General features: G+C 39.3%; 1 protein-coding gene across 2 annotated transcripts in view; it reads left to right on the top strand.

Moving 5' to 3' along the window:
- The first annotated feature begins 471 nt into the window (after positions 1 to 471).
- The window catches only part of LOC131878094 (FMRFamide receptor-like), a 55,222-nt gene continuing 37,519 nt past the window's right edge, over positions 472 to 18,174 (top strand). Inside the window, exons 1-4 of one of the 2 annotated variants that reach the window (XM_059223993.1) lie at positions 472 to 734; positions 8,398 to 8,629; positions 10,439 to 10,757; positions 15,079 to 15,465. In XM_059223993.1, the coding sequence (XP_059079976.1) occupies positions 10,473 to 10,757; positions 15,079 to 15,465 (672 nt within the window). In that variant the 5' untranslated portion in view covers positions 472 to 734; positions 8,398 to 8,629; positions 10,439 to 10,472. Of the gene's footprint in view, positions 735 to 8,397; positions 8,630 to 10,435; positions 10,758 to 15,078; positions 15,466 to 18,174 lie in introns of both variants that reach the window. The other variant, XM_059223992.1, reaches the window with a different exon arrangement.

Here is an 18,174-nt window from a genome sequence, read left to right as displayed (position 1 = left end):
AACCCGTGGGCGTAAGTAAGCACTTTAACCGTCTCCAGCCACGACAAAGACCAATTGTCACCCTGAAAGCCAAAATGATCCCCGTCCCAGCAGCATTTAACACGGCATGTTCGACAAATGGTTTCTCGTTATTTTGCCAATAGCTCTACAAATTCCCTCTACAGCCTTTAGGACCCAGACAATAACACTCGTGCTTTGCATAAATCAAAAGGAGGAGCCCATCGAGTTAAAACCCTTCAAGGTTCGATCAAAGTAGCATGGTGATTGCAGACTTCATGAAAAGGGCTCTCTTGATATTAAAACGTCGCTTCGATATTCCTCCTTTTGCTCGAGAGTCCGTCTGAAATCCTGGTCCCCTTGAGACTAGGAATCGTCCCCAAAAGACCCCTCGTCGATCGTGGATGTAGTGGGATCCACATATGCGTGAGATATTGCTGTAAGGCGAGAGAACTGGAATCAGACCCCTGAGGAACTTGCGAAACTGGGAAAGCGCGGAAAACTTTGCAGAAAGGCGCGAAAGCTCGGAAGAAGACCGTGAGGAAGCGAAGCTCTGAAGCGAGCGAAACTTGAACCCTCACGCACTTCAAACATCAGTTGTGTGTTGTGTGGGTGCCAAGTGAGTTCATATTCAGCCCAAGATATACGTAATACCAATTCGATCGCCAGTGCCAGGGACAAGTGTGACGAACTTTGGTGACAATCCAATGCCAACGATCAGAGAGTGAGAGAGACAGGTAAAAGTTTCTCGTAACCTTTGTTTGGTGGCCTTCAATGCTTGCTTGTTAATGGGTAGTGGTCTACCACAAACAAGTGGCCTTGGCTGCGAAAAGGGAGAGTGGAACCAAAAAGCCTGGAAATGGATCGAGAATTAGCATTAGTCTGGATAAGATAAACTGATTAGTGATCAAGAACCGAGACGGGCGATTTATAAATCATTACTCGACCCTGGACTGTTCAATACTGATAGAATTAGCTGCTTGCCGAAAATGGAGGGACAATTTTCGGTTTATAATTGACTGTATATCTGTTTTGCAGAGGATAAGTATTCTGGTTTTCAGAGAATCAAAGGCTGGAACCAAAAAAATCAAAATGATAACTAAAATAGTAATGCAAATCTGAATTCAGAAGTGTTATAAGCAGGCTTCGGCAAAATATGTTGGATTTTTAACCCAAATTTGTCATTTTATGTTGCTTAAAAACACCCAAATATGTTGATCGCATTAAAAATCAAAAAATTTAGACAAAAATTTGCAAGTAAACTTTACAAATCATAGCCAACAACACGTTTGACGGGGGGCTATTCTTGCCTTTCATATTAAGCAACACATGGATGAAAAGGAATATTACATTACAATATCTTCAAGCACTGTCAATTGTACCTCCTATCCATAAGAAGCAGATTCTTGCCATGTCCATGCTGGCTCCTGATTAGTAAACCTTAAAAAAACCAGGTCCCATTTTGGCCTAAAAATGAAAGAGACGTTGGGACCGAACAAAAAAGGCAAAACGTTGCTACCATGGCCAAAAGGTCATTGTTAGTCCTGTTTAGTGCCGTTTTCTGTTGTCAAATTCTAGGAAAGCAATTGCATATACTGGATGATCTATTGAGCTTCTTCATCTTATTGACAAGAAATTAAATCTTCTTTATTGCAATGCTTGACATTAGGATACTTTTTAAGTGATTGCGATTTTATGGTAGAGTATACAATTGATTCTTTTCGACAGTCTAGTGCTATTGCTTAGGGAATTTTTGCTCACTTAATGATTAGATTTGTGTCCTATTTGATCCACAACTGAATAAAGTCCTTGTTCTCAGAAGTCATCTTTCTCATAGTTACGTATCAGCACAGGAAGAAAAAAAAGGTCATAAAAATGATGAAAATGGACAAGAATATTTTTTTTGGCCCCAAAATCCCAGAATAAGTGAAAATATTTTTTGTGTAAAAATGTTTTTGGTCTGACTACTTATAAGTTTTAAAGATGATTGTAAAATGGGAGTTGCAACTGAAATCTTAACTGCTGTTTTTGTGACTTTTAGGTCAGGTTTAGGTTTTCCTCCAATGTCCTTCATTGTTTCTAAGGCGATCGTCTGGAGATAAGGAGGGACCCAAGTAAAGAAAGACGATTTTGAGAATGATAAACATACTCAATGCCGTAAACATTTGAGGATTTTTGTATGTGTTTTTAAACTTTTAATCAAAACATGATTGAACTATTTTCTGCCAACAGGTTAGTGTTTTTTTGCCTTACAAACATTTTGGATCATGAAATATTGCTTAATGGTTTCTATGCTGTTGTTATTTGTTTTCTTCAATTGCAATGTGAAAAATTGGCAATTAAGATGACCAAAATAAAATCTTTATCTTGTGAGGAGGACAGCCAACAAATTTTATGTTTACAATAAATGCAACTGTCTTGTAAATGATACCACCAACAGATTCACCGCTAACTAATAGAAAAATAATATACCCCTACAAAATGAACAAACTAACCGAAACGAACTCTTGGGCCTCTACTATCTATCCTCATCATATCTCCTCAACAAACATTACCCCTTATATCGCCCATCTCGTCGTAAGTTGATGATACCAAGTTAGTTTTTGGAAAAAAATATGGGAACACTCAAGACCTAAAAAATGATTTAGATCAGGTTTATGATTGGGTGGCTGAAAAAAACATGAAGTTGAACGGTGAGAAGTTTCAAGCCATAACGTTTGATCCCAAGGGCATCGAACAACCGACCTATTTAGACAATTGTAAAAAACCAATAGAGATGGTCGTCTCGGTCAAAGATCTGGGAATAGTTGTTGCGATAGATGGAAAGTTTGAGGAACATATCCAAATTAAAGTGAGACATGCGGATGGATATACCGCACCTTCAAATCCCGTGACCCATTAACTATGAAAACTTCATATAAGTCAATAGTACAGCCGCACTTGGAGTATGCATCCCCAGTTTGGGCCCCCATGACCGCAGCAGGTCTAAATAAGATTGAAAGAGTGCAGAGGAGCTTCAAGCGAAATATTGCAGGCGTGAGCCATTTAAGCTACTGGGATCGGCTCAAATCCCTGGAACTATACAGGACTCAAAGAAGATACGAGCGATATATGATTATCTACATGTTTAAATGCCTCCATGACCTCTGCCACAACCCAGGAGTTGTATACAAATTGAGTGATAGAAGAGGCATCACTTGTACCATTCGACATCGAGTGAATTCGATGGACAATAAGATCCTGAAAAATCTTAAAACCGGTTTTGTCTTGAACAGAGGCCCTGCCCTATTTAACCTTTTGCCAGTAGCACTTCGACGATTCTATGATTTAGATGAACCTCTGTTAAGTTTTTAAGCGGGATCTTGATCAATTTTTGCAATCGATCCCTGATCAACCATACGTTCAGGGAGGTTTCAGAGCGGCAAACTCCAACTCATTATCGGACCAATTTTTTTATCAAACATGACTTGCTGGGAAATCATTCCCAGTCACCGTAAACAAAAAAAAAGAACTTCTATGAAACGACATCTTTATAATTTTTCATTAATTTTGAAGTTTTGGCAAATTGCCGGTCAAAAGTGTGGAGTGTTGATAAAATGTTATAAATAGATGATGGCCCTTTGTTTCAAGGGTAAAAATTGACCAAAATAGAGGCTATATAACATTTAATTTCCTTCCACATAAATACTTTGATCATTGCATCCTGTTGATTTTCAATTAATTTTAAGCACATTGAAGCAAGCCTGACTTATGACTAGTGTTCTCAAGCTTATGCAAATAACATTTATTTACATCTTAGACCCTTATTTGCATTTTTTGCATCCTGTTAGCCCGTTTTCACGTTTTCATGCATCTTGGACGTCTTTTGGCTTTTTTTTTGGGCCAAAAAATGCATTTTCACTGTTTTGATGAGAAATTGGCACCCCTGACGCATGTCTGAGAATGACAATTCAGGGTGACGCCTAGCATCTCTTTGCTAGGACACATAGGTGATCGTAAAACACTCTGGAAATATTGAATCAGCATATTTTATCTAACATAAACGCACAAACACCAATCCACTTAGTACTTTCAAAGAACGATATTGGCTGTAGTCGATTTCCTCATGTATAAAAAGAGGTGATCTCCGGTAGAGACGTGCATTTTCCTGCCCATACGTTGATCCCAGCACGTATCCGGGACACCCTGACACCAGCCATTGAAACTTGAAGTGCCCCTGCTGGCTTTTGATTACTTGGGGGACAGACGGACAGACGGACACCTGTGATTGTTATGGAAGTTTAGTCTTGGACATGAAGTCCATGTCTTGGATTACCGTTCAATGCTGATCCACTGGAATCAGAGCATAATGCTATAAAAATACAATAATATAAGTGTACAGCTCAACATATTTCTTAAAATGACTTGATAATGTTAAGCATCTTTGAAGTTTAATCACATCCTTATTTGCATCCTGGGCTTGTTTTTTTGCATCTCTATTGGCATCTTGACTTTCTTTTTTTGCATAATTTTGAGAACCTTACTTTTGACCTAAACGAGCTGTGAAGGCTCATAGTTAAGGTCAGTCAAGAAATGAGTTAAAACAATTGGGCCATAACGTAAAAAAGAGGCAACTTTTTCGGCGTTAAGTAAAAGGCAAAGGCAACAGGCTTACTTAGAAATGACTAAGATGTTACAATTAGCGAGCTACTCTATATCTTCCCATTTCAAATAACTTAAGAAAGCTGAAGATATCTTGGAAAGGTTATTGACGTCAACTAACACCCAGTACACATCATCTTGTGAGGAATATAAAGGAAATCTTTTTTTACTTCATATCTTTGTTACATTGCTTCAAAATAATGGAAAAGGGAAATCGAGACAAAGAACAATCTTACTGACCCTTACTCATTGAATGGTGACAAATCTGGAGTGTTGTGCTTCTAAGAATCAAAATTGAATTGGCAAATTCATATTTAACCAATTAAAAGTTCCTATATCGAAATAGTCTTAAGTCAAGTCTTTCCTTTCTAGATTATTTTTCTGTGCTGGCGATTTACAGACCATGGATTTTTTTGCTCCTGAACACATAATCGGATTAACGAAATGGAATTAAAAGTGCAAAATAGATTGGTGGGGATGATTGCTTTAGTCTAGCACATTTCCCTTATTTGAAAGTGTGCATTGAAGCCAATTGCATACTGAAATGCAGAAATGAATAAGGAGCTCTTCCAAAGGAAAACATTTGTACTGCATTGATTTTGATTTGAAAGGGGAAATAAAATGTTCCCTACATGACCAATGAAATAGGGAAAATAGAACAGAAAATGGCGTAACCTTATCGTCCCCATCTCTGAGGAAAAAGAACGTAATCGATTTTGCTTTTGGAATTTTTGACAAACTTCTTGGGAATCATGTTTTGAATTGACAAGTCTTTGAAACTAAATTGTCTCTCTTTCTAGTTTTCTTTCATTTGATCTGATAGTCAAGGTCAGAATTGCATGCATTGTAGGAAGACACCCATGGAAGGGCAAAACCCCGCAAGCTCAAGCGCAAGAAGATTTAGTTGTCTAACTTGATTTTGCATACTATTTGATTATTTTGATTCGTTTAGTTTTGGAGCAGAAGTCCATCAAACAAAAGTTTTGGGAAACACATAAGCTGGGCAAAACATTGGTATTAAAAAGATCCGTCAAATTTCTTAGCACGAAGAATTTTGTCAACATTCCTTTTTGTATCTTGGTGAGAAACCATTTGCTCAAAATTTCGTTCGTTCTATATTACATTTCTGGCAGAAGAGCTTTCGGTTTCGGTTTTGTTTCAGCCTTTTTTCCAAAATTCTCTTTTGATCCGTCTTTCGACGTAGTTTATTCTCATCAAACGTCAAATTTGATTAGTTACAAAGTGGCATTTTCAATTACAGTATTTGTTTTTTTTCATTGAATTTTCCTTCACAAGCAAGATAGCCGGTACCAAATAGAGTTGCAATTTGCTAAGCAAATTTGGAGACACTTGAATAAATGTTAAGTATTGGGGTGGTTTTTTGGCCACAATGACATTCAAGGTCATCTATCACATCTATATGCTATTTGGGAAGCACGATTCTTCATGATATTTATTGATTGCAATATTGACAGAAGATTAATCGATACGGTGGGAGCTTAATTTTTGCTTTCAACCATTTGAACGTTAATCAATTATATAAGCACGAAATCAAGCTTCAAAAGGAGAACTCGTTTCTGGAAAAGGAACAAATGGTTATGCATCAAATGTAAGAAGTTTTTAATCTTTGAAATACTGTTTTGTGCTATATATTTTGCGATTAAAATGAGGATTACCCGTTTAAAAACCAAACTAAGGCCAAGTTCCTTTCTCAAGATTAAATCCAATGAGTCTAAATGTCGCGAAAAAATATTTTGACTTCCCATTTCCTTAATATACTGTAACCACAATAAAAAACACAAGCTTCCTAACGAACCTTAATATGTCGATTTGTGTCATACGTTTTAGGCCTTACAAGACAAACCATGGCCATTTGGATTTCTTTTTAGCATGTCATGAAGACATCAGAACCCTAAATGATCATCGTTTTTGAGGTCAACAATTAATCAAACAGGATATACTTTTAGCCAAGGAAGGCTTCATTTATGCACACGATTAATTAAAAACCCATACCCCTTCTTTGTTCCTGGTTTGCTAAACATAATGGGTCCAATCTCACCTTGCCTAAAAATACTGCATATTTACGCAAATATAAGCAAAGTACTTAAAGGTAATTGGACAGTCGCACAATGAAAACTAGATTTCTATTTCGAATCAACCAACTTTGTGTTTTTACGAGCCCAAGTTCAAGTTTCTCTAAGCACTTGCTTTGATTTTCACCTCAATCAATCAAAAATATATATTTTTGCAATGTTATCTAGACATTGAGAGAAGGAACACATTTGATTGATAAGAACTAAAAATATAACATTTCAATCCTAATTGGTCCCTGCAAATTACGCGATATTCTCGACTTGATCACAATCTCCGTGTTGTTCTCGTTACTTGGCGCATTTCTTTGAAGATTGGAAAGGATTAAGATTTCCCAGACTTGACCATGAATGGGATGTATGGTGTGGTACGAGTAAATAGGTCTCTTAAGAAAAGCCTTTTGTTCCGAGAACAACCCACATCCCAAGCTAATTCAAAAGATGGAGTAACCTGATGCAGGTACCTTGGCATTCTTTGATCAATTGTTATGGGTTGCACACAAATGCAACGGACTAGTAGAAACTTCCTGCTTTCAAAAAGTACGAGCAAAGCAAAAGTCTTGTTCAAGACTTCCCCCAGGTCAAAATGGTTTGAGAGGGCAATTTTTAGACGTCAAATAATGGATAAGGCAGTGAGCCAATTATCGGATAATTAGGCCATTTTTGTTACACTTACGAAGAACTCAATAAATGATGAATCTGTGGTTATTCCTGAAGGCAAGGGAGCACTTGATGTATCAGTCTACTGGTCAATTTTACAGCTATTGAAAATCTAAGTTTTCTGAGTCAACCACGTCACCATTCAGGTATACAATTGGAAAGAATGAACCATTTTTACCAAATATTGATTTGGTTGCCAACAAGTAGCAGGCATGTTTTTGTGGCTAATGGACGAACGGAAGAAACTTTTAAGTCTTGAACAGAAATTATCGCTTGTAAAATAATCAGCTCTCAGTGCTTTATTGCAGTCTATAGAGCTCTTTATGAACATACAAGTTCGAGTTCTTTTATTCATATGGTACGTGCAGTATTTGCAAATATGTTCTAAAACGAATGGTTATTCATTGAATGTACCTAGCTAATGCATTTGTTTGCCAAATATGTTCCATAATCGAGAAAAACTTGCACTGCGTATCTAACTCCAGCATCGCCATTATGAGTCTCTTTTAACGTTCTTTTTCATGCACATGTATGTGAGATGAGGTCTAATTTGAAGCACTCGTAACACATCCAAGCGTTTTACTTATCATCTCATCACGAAGCAAAATCTTACCACAAATAACGACACACACTCGCGTATTTTTCGCCATTTTCGAAGGGTTGCCTCCTCCCATTTCAGACAGCTCTGGCTTGACAATAAAAAGTAGCCTTAGGCAAGCAATCAAAGCGAAAGTTTGGACAAAAAATGAGCGACCCAAATCTTGTCATTGCTCAGACCCGACCCAATGTGTTCCTCTGCTTCCTATTCAGTACCCAATTAAACCTTCCTTGGCACTGACGACATTTCCCGAGTTGAAAGCAAACTTTGACCTCAATCGTGCGAAAAAGTCTTGAATTGGAGTCCGGGGGTCATCCAGATTCAGGATCCACGGAGAAGTTTAGAATCACTTTCACACACAAAAAAAATCGAGCATCAAAATAAGATTGTCTCCTCCTTCTTTTCTTGCAGGTGGAAGAAAAAAGTTCCGAAACTCGGTGGAAGATCGGGAAAGACGAGAAGTTCTCGTGGCCACGAATGGCAATAGTGATATTTTAGATCCACCAACGATCTGCCTTGGGGTGGTGGTAAATGGCTCGAATAGATTGGAGACTGTCAAATTTAGATCCGACGACCAATCCTGGATTCCTCAAGGCTAAAGAAAGTCAGTGCGAGCGCCGTGCTCTCTTGGAATTGGATCAGGGTATTTTCACACGCCGCTCCTATTTTTAGTTGGGGTCACTGTCCAATCGGCGTCGTTAAGCTGTATATCACATTCCTGTCACTCGTAAACAGATAAAAGACCGAAGGCAAGAAATGCCAATGTCAACGCTCAACGGCGAGACATTGCTTTGCCTGCCATGGATGCATTAGAATTACCCGGTCACCCTGGAGAGCGTCAATTGAATGAATTGTTTGCCTTACATCTGGATCACATACCTCCAAATCTGACGAGAATAAAGTGCCACTTAAAGAGACTCATGGGTTGGTGCTTCCTACGTGAACGATCCGATGTCTCATCCCAGTCGAGAAATGTGGTGTCATTGTTCTACTGAGTGAGCAAAAATCGACCTACTCAAGGACAGACAAAAACAGGCCATTTCCACGTCTCGGACGGTCTGTCAACAATGCTTGTGAGGGATTACGGGTTTCCATTATTGTCGAAACGGCTTTAAAGGTTCTGGCTATTTGTTTTACCATTGACGCTTTACATGAACTTCTTTACGAGGAGCATCCATCCCTTTGTGCTATTAGTAAGCTCGAGAGATGTATTGGATATGTATAGCCTTCTTATAACAATCGAAAGATAGTTGACACTCTGGCTTTTCACAGTTTGTTTTTGAACTTATGAGCTGGTTTCCAGGAAAGATAGGAGGACTCTTCACTTGGGTGTCTTTTCCCGATTTTTCAATATTAAATTCTGACGCGCTTGTTATCTTTGGCAATATCATTCAAAATATTTGCTTTGCCATTGACACTTTACAAGCACTGCCTTACGAGGATCCATCTATCCAATACTAAAATTGGGAGAAATGTTGGATAAAAAGAATCACAAGACCCGAGTTTGGAAACAAGCCCTCTTACTGATCATTTATTTCGAAAGTTATTTTTGGACACTTTTTTCAACTGTGCAGTTTCCATCTGAACTGAGTATGATACTTATGCAAAAATGTGCATTTAAAAACAATCAATTTCTTTTGATACTTTGGTCTATTCTCTTGTTTATCACTTTATACAATTACAAGTGAACACGACAGGCTCCAGTTTCTACTTGGAATGTTTATCTAAAGTACTCACACATTTGGCATCAAGCTGATTCCAAGAGTCTCTCTCCTTTGAAACATGAACTCCCAAACCAGTAGTGTAAGGTCTATTTTGCGCTTGACAACTGATAAAAATATCTTTATTTTCTAAACTGAAAACCAGCGATTCAAAAGGCAGGTTGTGGCTGTAGTATAATATATCAAATTCTTAGCATGAACCTACTTTTTGTCAAAACTATTTCAACTCTAATGTACGCACGTAAGTTTTTTTGATACATCCAAAACTGAACGACAACGCTTTCCCAATCAAAGTGCTTGAGGTTTTTTTTTAACTCTCCTGTTAGTTCCTTCAGTGTACGTAAACTAAGATCACATACTGGAGAGACTAACCAAATTCAGCCCTTCGTCTCAAGAGTTTATCATCATTTCAATTGCATTGCACAGTTATTTATTCACCCTTGGGAGTGCTTTGGATGGATCAGGCCCACTACAGCACGCTCTTTTCTTTGAGCGGATATAGCAAATGGTTGGTCGGTTGCGTTTGAAGGGGTCTTAAGACCTTGGGCGTGAAGAGCCCTCGAAGAAGCCCCCCCTCCAAGTGCATTTGACAAAATCAAACAGAGACTTGGCATGGCACAATTCGTTCCTGTTCCTCCTTTCATTGGCTTCCACTACAAACTGAGCTGAATAGACAGATTTATGGGGATGGTCTTGTGAAAATACCCGCCGTTTCTCTCCTTCTCGAGGAGTCTCGTAGCAGGATCCTCAAAGAAATAACATAAAATGGACCCACTCACCCAAAGTTCCGTGGAGCCCATAGTCCAGGGCCTGTCCGCCCTGACGGGCCTAGGCGCCAAAGGCAACCATTCGAGCATGGGCGATTTGCTGACATCGGTGCAATTGGCCGCGAATGGATCGTCGTCAATGTCCAGTGAAACCAATGGATTCGGGTCTAACGAGTCTGTGTGCACAAATTTGTCTACGGACACGGTATCGGAACATTGTCGATTCTGGATCCAAGGCATTCTCCTCTGCGCTGTGGGCGTTATTGGCATGATTGGCAACACGGTAAGTGACCAGCCCCTTCTCAATTCAGACCAGATGGCTCTGTCCACTCTAAGCACATACTTATTCCAGGCGGTTGGACTGAACGATATTTATATTCGAGGCCGAACAAACCATTTGTGTACGAAACATAAAAGAGACCATCTCTGTGTCAGCTTTACTTCCAACGAGCTCAAAATCATCTGAATTATTGGGCTATAAATACTAGGGGCCTGACATGAGCTTGACCGCTTTTGCATTGGAGGCTAGGACTTGGTCTCTGTATAGGAAGGAGATGCGGATTTTTATACTATTCAAGAGCGCTTCGCATTTTTGGTTTCTCTTTCCGCATTCTTTGACCAGATGTTCCAAAACGATCCTTAGATCCCAGCTATCGGCCTGCTATGTATTGTTGATGTTATGTGATGAATGAGTAATAGGGGTGACTTTGGACTTATGATCTTGAGGCTATGTTTTCATTTTTCAAAGTTTTCCAAGGTCAAAATATTCAACAATAACCAATCGGCTTTCATTCAGTTCCTAGTGGCAGAAGAGAGGCTGTTTTATAAGATTCAATAATATTTTTGAAATGTTGAATTGTAACTCAAAGGAAGTGTTAGCCATCATGAACTAAAAGACTCATAACGAAGTAAACGAGAACGTGCACCAACTAATTATGAAAACTCTTCGCTAGGAAAGTTAGTTTTGGCATTTCCAACTCATTCTAGGGACGCCCAATCATTTTTTGTGGACTCAAATAACTTTAAGCAACCTTTTGTGGTGGTTTATTTTCGACACTTTTCACTAATTAAGATGCCGTAAATTTTGGGTTCCATCTTTGGCTAATGATTTCTAATTGACTGAGGAAAAATGTTTCACTTGAAGGCCAACCTTTATGAACAGTTTGATCATATCAGCTTCTTAAAGCAAGTTTTCTTTTTACCTAAGGCCTCCTACCTTCTACTTCAGGAGACCAATGAGCAAAGTTTTATACCTAAAAGGACAAGTTCTGGGATTATCTTTGATCCTTAAGCTCGGCCTTTTACCTTTAAAAAAGTGGCCTCAAGGCTCTCTTTAGGGTTATGTTAGAAATCAACGTTCATTGAGAACATTTATGCAAAATCCCATCCTAATTTCTGTGTCAAATTTGAAATTGGATTAATAATGTATTAAGAATGATAAAAGTGAAATATAACAACCTTTTACTATGCAGCTTCTTCGACCATTGAACACTATAGTCTGAGAAGAAAAATCGGCTAGATTTGATATTTATTATGATTTTTGGCAACGGAAAAAGGAGGAACATTCTACGTTTATGGCCCCTCAAACGTTTACAAACACTCTTAGAGGCTTAAAATCATGTCCTGGATTTTTTTTGCACTTTATTTAGGTGGTGCAAAAAGCACTTGACAAAGGACAGAAAGATATGAAGTGCCAACTGTAGGTGTCTTTTCAAAAAGCTTCTTCCCTAGAGACTGGGAACGCAAGCACCGGAATTTGTCTGCAATTACCAGTGCAGGTGTTCAGTACATACAAGTTTTGCTTGGTCAGGATTGCCCCCATTGTTCTTGTTCAGGTAATTTGGAATGGATTTGCATAGAGGGCTAGTCAGAGAAGCGATACTCATGAGATTTCTGAGATTTTTTTGGCTCCCTCGCCGCTGCCTGGTGGGTGCGATAGGGATCGGCTTTGAGCATATTTAGTTACGTAATTCTCAAAATCAAGTTCCGAATTCAGGGAGCCAGTGAGTTGATGGCTGCTTTGTCTGCTTTGGTTGAAACTGAGTAACGCAAGAGAAGTCGATCAGCCCGTCACCCTGCTGCCCGACCACCAAAATGTGTTCAAAGCAAAACCTCAAGTGGCTTGGTTGGAGTAACTTTTCTCTGACAATCCTCTAGATCTACAGCATATGCAAGTCTCGCTTGGTCAGGATTGCCCCCCATCATTCTTGTTCAAGTAATTTGGCTCTATCAACTCTTGGCATGGTTGGTTTTAGTAGTGAACTTCTCTTTAGATGATGTCACCTTTTGGCGGCCCTAAGAATGATTCAAGTACCCATTAGCAAGCAATGGGCGTTCAAATGTGGCTTTCAGGGTCATTAGGTTTTCAATTGTCCTTGAAGTGCCGTTTATCCGATCACATGCGAGTTCATGGTGGTCATGCGAGTAAAGCAAGCTCCACTGTCTAGGATATCAAAGCCTTTTGATTTGTATGTTCTTCTTCAATACTTATTGAATTCCATTGTATAAATTATTGACTTGGTACAGAAGAAGCCCTGAATTGAGAAGGGTTTGTTCCAACTAAAGACCCTGGTCCCTAGTTCCAACCAACGTTACTTAGAGTTTGAAGCTTGTTTGAGAAAAGTTGATTTGACTTCATAAGCCAGGTGACATCCTATGTTCTTTCTGTTCGAATTATCAGTTCATGGACCTAATCAAAGCATCAAATTTTCAACGCTCAGCAAGATGCCTCAAAGAAGGTATTTTCTTTGAACTCTGGGGCCTCTTTGGTTTGTTAGTGACCAAGAAAGCTTTCGACGGATGAAGTGGTGGAACTGAGTTCCAACCTTGGGCCCAACTAGAGGCCCAACCTTTCTGAGCCAAGAAGAAGTACTAATGAGGAGGATCATATATCAAGTACAAGATCCGCGCTCTCTCAGTGGATTGAGATCGTCAGATTTGGCACGATTATGGCTCCAACTTTCAAGAGCTCTTCACTTCTAAAAAGGGATCCCATTGAACTGATATTTGGCAGACAAGGTTCACTCGGCCTTTCCGTTTCAGTCAGACCCATTCATGTCAGACTTAAGGGAATTTATTTCCAGTCAGCACGTCAATTTGCTCCCATTTTCCCACGGATGGGTTGGTCTGCCTCTTCAAAATCGGAAATATAAAAACTGAACTATTTGACTAGTAGTAATCGTTGGAAAATAAATTCTGATTATTGATAAAATGGTTCATTTTAAGTACTTGAACTCAGGCACAGGAGAGTTACAACGTTTGAATGAATTGAAAGCAGGTACTTTGTTTGATAATTGACGTAATTAGTCGGTCGTAGTGTGGCAAAGTATTTTTTTTTTCATAACCTAGGACACATTCCTTTGCAATTTATTTACCTAAAAGAAAAAAATGAACCATTTCAACACTTCAATGACCACCTAAGTGCTTCAAAACTTATTTAAATTTCAGGTATATAATCTGAAATATTCTGAAGATGGCATAACTGTATGGATAGGGTTTTGTAATGTAGTAGCGCTTGGGAGAATGTAAAAATTCATCATTTATCATGACTTGTGGTATAATTCAAAATGAAAGAGCGAGATTCACATTGTTTATGATGCATATAACGGCCCCAAAACACTATCCTATTAAAAAGATTCTCCTACAGTGGCCAAAATACTATACTGCCCTTCCCGAATTATCTTTTTCCATGGTTGAGATTAAACAATTTGCCAAAAAATGACAAAAATAGGTGAAAATCATTCAACTAGAATGAGCTATCTTTCTAACACCTCATGGTGACGCCAGTCATTCGCAAGTCATTTTACTAATTTTGCTTTAAACTATAGATGCTGACATTCAGTCATGAACAAATCGAAGACGTTGTACTTCTTTTTGTTTGACACTACAAATTTGAACGCAAAAAGTGCCATTTTCTTTGTAAAAGAAACACCCGCTGAAGAGCGGATCCACCTCACAATTTGATGAAAAAATGCCAAACGGTACATGAAAGAAGTCGGCGAGTTCTTTTCTTGTTTATTCGCCAACCGCACTATCATATCAATTCAGTAAATTACAAACAATAGTCTTCTATTCATCGATTCCAGACTCATGTAAGATTTCTGAGTAAATGAAAAAGATAGTTCAAAAATATCAATCGGATTTCCTAAGAAAATAGAAATGTTCTCTGATTTAATTGGCAAACCTTTACTATTTGAAGATATTCCGATTCACTCACGTTCCCTTTTTTCCAAGCCTGAACTTGTCATAGAATTTGATTCTCTGTTCGGAAATGGATTTGGTTCGTCTGATGATGGGTCTGGTTTCTCAAACCAATTTTCGTTTCGTCTGGTTGGACTTCCCATTTGGTCCAAATACTTCAGAGTTGAGGAAGAAAGCCCTCCATGGAAGACATTCCAACCCAAGTGTAAATTAATGGTTTCTTTCTTGACAGTGGGGTTACTCAAACAATACTCAGCGTAAGCAATCACACCCAGCACTTCCTTCGGGAATTACTGCTCAAGGTCGCAAAAAGCAGACTTCAAACTTTGGTCCCCAGTATTGGAAAGCTGTCGCGGTAAAGTGTCGCTTTTAACTTATTTCCTGCTATCTTTTTTCCCCCACAGGTCAGTATTGTGGTCTTGTCACGCCCAGAGATGCTATCCGTGTTCAATCAAATCCTTATCGTGATGACTGCCTTTGACACGATTTACTTGCTGACAGCCATCGCGGAGTTCTCATTTGTTGAGAGCTTCCATCTGACCTCTGAGTGGTACGATCTGTTGTTTGTTTACTTCTTGTACCCACTCCACAACATCACCCTGTGCTGTTCCATCTACTCCCACGTGGTTTTGGCCTTTGAGCGTTACTTGGCCGTCTGCCACCCTGAAATGGTGTATTCCACTCAGACGCGAACGCCACATCAAAGAACACACGCTGGAAATGGTTACGCTTCCGGAGGAAGAAGGCGAAGACGAAGACGAAATCCCGCCTACTCGGTCGTCAGAAAAAAGGTTCGGTTTTCAAACAATTTCTTTTGTCATTACCACTGGGAGCCATTAAATCACACACTTGAAACATTACCGTGCCATAAATATCAAAATGGACCCTTTCTTGCCCTATCCGGTTTGAGAGGAAGCAGGTTTTTTCCACAACGGCCCAATGGAACTAGTCCTTATGTGGGCCTAGTTTTCTATTGGAGGAGCCTTGAAAGGCATGGAACGAGATTCAAATCGACGGTTTTTATGTGCTGACCGAGAGGATATTTGCCTTGAAGATAGTATTAAAATGAACAGCTGGCTTGTCCCAAAGTCTAGTTAGGGATGGAAATTGTCCAGATAAAGCATGGCTTATGGGAATGGGCCAAGAACGAAGATGTGCCCTTTCAAGTCATTTTACACGAGTCTGCTTTCTAAATTTAACCTTGTATTCCAAAAAAGATGTTTGCTTTCCAATTGCAATTCCTTCTGCTTCTTCACTCTCTTTCGTGTTATCTTTCTACAGAGCTAAGGGTTCCGTTCAAAGTTCCATAAAAACGTCACGTCAAAATTCAAATGTAAACTTCCGTGAAACTTTTTTCAGAGAGCTTTGGACCCAAGATTAAATTCCTTTTCCAAATTCAAAACAGTAGATTACGAGTAATCTCTCTCCAGGCTGTTTCGCTTGGACTCTCTTTGCAACAACATTCTTTAGTCGATTCTGTTGCAAAGTTACCTCACCATCAGGACTTTGATATGAACGCTTTGGCTGGCATATTCATTGCTGTCAGCTGACATCCAATAACTCAATTTGTGACGTTATAATTCAAACTTGATGACGAATTTGCAATTGATTATCCCAAGGCTTTTTTGTGCATTAGATAATAGATAAGATTTACTCCGACGTTGTAATTTACAACTCAAGTTTCTGCCTACAGAGAGAGATAAATTAAAGTCCCCTACAAAGAAAACTCTCGAGCAAACTGCCTTATCCAACTCATTTCCAGTGAATTTGAGAGCTGACATAAAAGAGCTTACTGAACAAGAAGGGGTCTATACATTGTTACAATAGACAAATCAAGCCTTTGGATATGACAAACTAAGACCTCTACTTCTCCATTCGACATTTGTACATGACTAATGTGCAAATCATTCCTAACGTGATAGGCATACGCCCCCATGTGGGAATATGGGATTATCAGGGCGTATCCTATCACAACGAACTAAGTTGAAACCAACTATGGTTAGTTCTTCATCTAAGACCCCTGGCCGAAGCCAGGTTTCTGTTATAGAGATGAATGAAATCTCTCTCTCAACGGCTAGTTCTTCTAAGATCTTAACTTTTGTGCTGTCTTTTTTGGAAATAAGACAATGCACATTCAAATAAATCCCTTTTATGGGCAGATAGCCCTTCGATGGACTAGAGCTATCAAGTCTTTGACTAGGCTCTCTAACCTTAAAAAATCCTGTTTTTGGACAAAACTAATTTTAGGTGGAGGATAAGAGAACCTTTGAGGAGAGGGTAAAAGGTGAGGAGAAAGAGGGAGAAGGAACTCTGGCCGCCACCTGAGCATACGATCTAAAAGATGCGTGGGGCTCATGGCGACCAGAGGGAGGCTTAGGGCTACAAAGTTTGGGCAGAAGAGAGGTTAAAGGAATTGAGGGTGAGGTTGTAGGAGAGGGAGGGGAACAAGGGGAGGGAAATAGGGAAGGAGAGAGGAAGGGGTGGGGTAAGTCTGTTGAGAGACTTGACAACAGAGGTTGAGACAACTGCTGTCTCTTCCTCCTAGTGGCCCTGAGATGGGCATTTGTGCATTTGAAATTGAGGCATACCTTGTGCCTCAAAGATCTCATGCACATAAATGGGTGGAAAAAGCTACATCCCTGTTTGGAACAGCCCTTCTCATTGAATTTGAGAAGGCCAAAACTCTCTAAGTTTGGGACACCATTCTGGGTGAGCCAGTTGACACCCTTTGCCTGCCTTTTTGCATCTCTGTCGTTTATGGACATCGCAAATCTCAAGAGAAGTCTCTGCTATGCTCTAACTCTTTCTGACCTCTGTGACCTCTTTGACTACAAGGGGCCTTTCTGTCAAATCAAGAGTGTCAGTGCCAGTGTCAGTTCGAATTCCGTCTTCGGAAGAAAAAATAAATCCTTGACCTCATTTCTAACAAAAATAAATCAAATTAGAGGCATTACTTGCCTTTTTTAGAAGGCGCCTTTCAAATTGGTACTACTTTGAAAAATGGATAAAAATATGCCCTTTAAGATGATTCTAATTGCACCTTTTTATTATCCTTTGGTCCTTTTGGCACCTTTTTTGAACTTTCAGGCTCATTTTATTCCATCTCTTCGTATTTAAGAGGCTTGGAAGATAAATCGATCGTCACGTGTGCAAACAAATATGTAGCAAGGAAATTGGAAGGAGTCGGTCAATCAAAAATTTGGCCACGTTAACTAAATATTTGGCTGCATGTGTTTTCTCTCACATGCCAAGCACACACATGGGACATCAAAGTGTTAAGGCTGATTCAAACTCATTGGAACCGAAAAACATGACCTTACAAAACAGTATCAAGGCTGAGCTTGGGTTTTGCCTTAATCATGAACAAAACTGCTAATTATATGAATGAAAAATTAATTTAACCAATGGGCGTCATTTCAATAGACCGTGCTTTTACGTGATGCACCCGTGTAGTTTTCATTGTTGCGCACTTTTATATTGTAAACTTTCGAAGTAGCAAG

The sequence above is a fragment of the Tigriopus californicus genome, chromosome 3 (genome assembly GCF_007210705.1).
Source record: "Tigriopus californicus strain San Diego chromosome 3, Tcal_SD_v2.1, whole genome shotgun sequence".
NCBI lineage: Eukaryota > Metazoa > Arthropoda > Copepoda > Harpacticoida > Harpacticidae > Tigriopus > Tigriopus californicus.
Note: the sequence above shows the minus strand (reverse complement) of the source record. Positions and strands in the feature narration are given on the sequence as shown.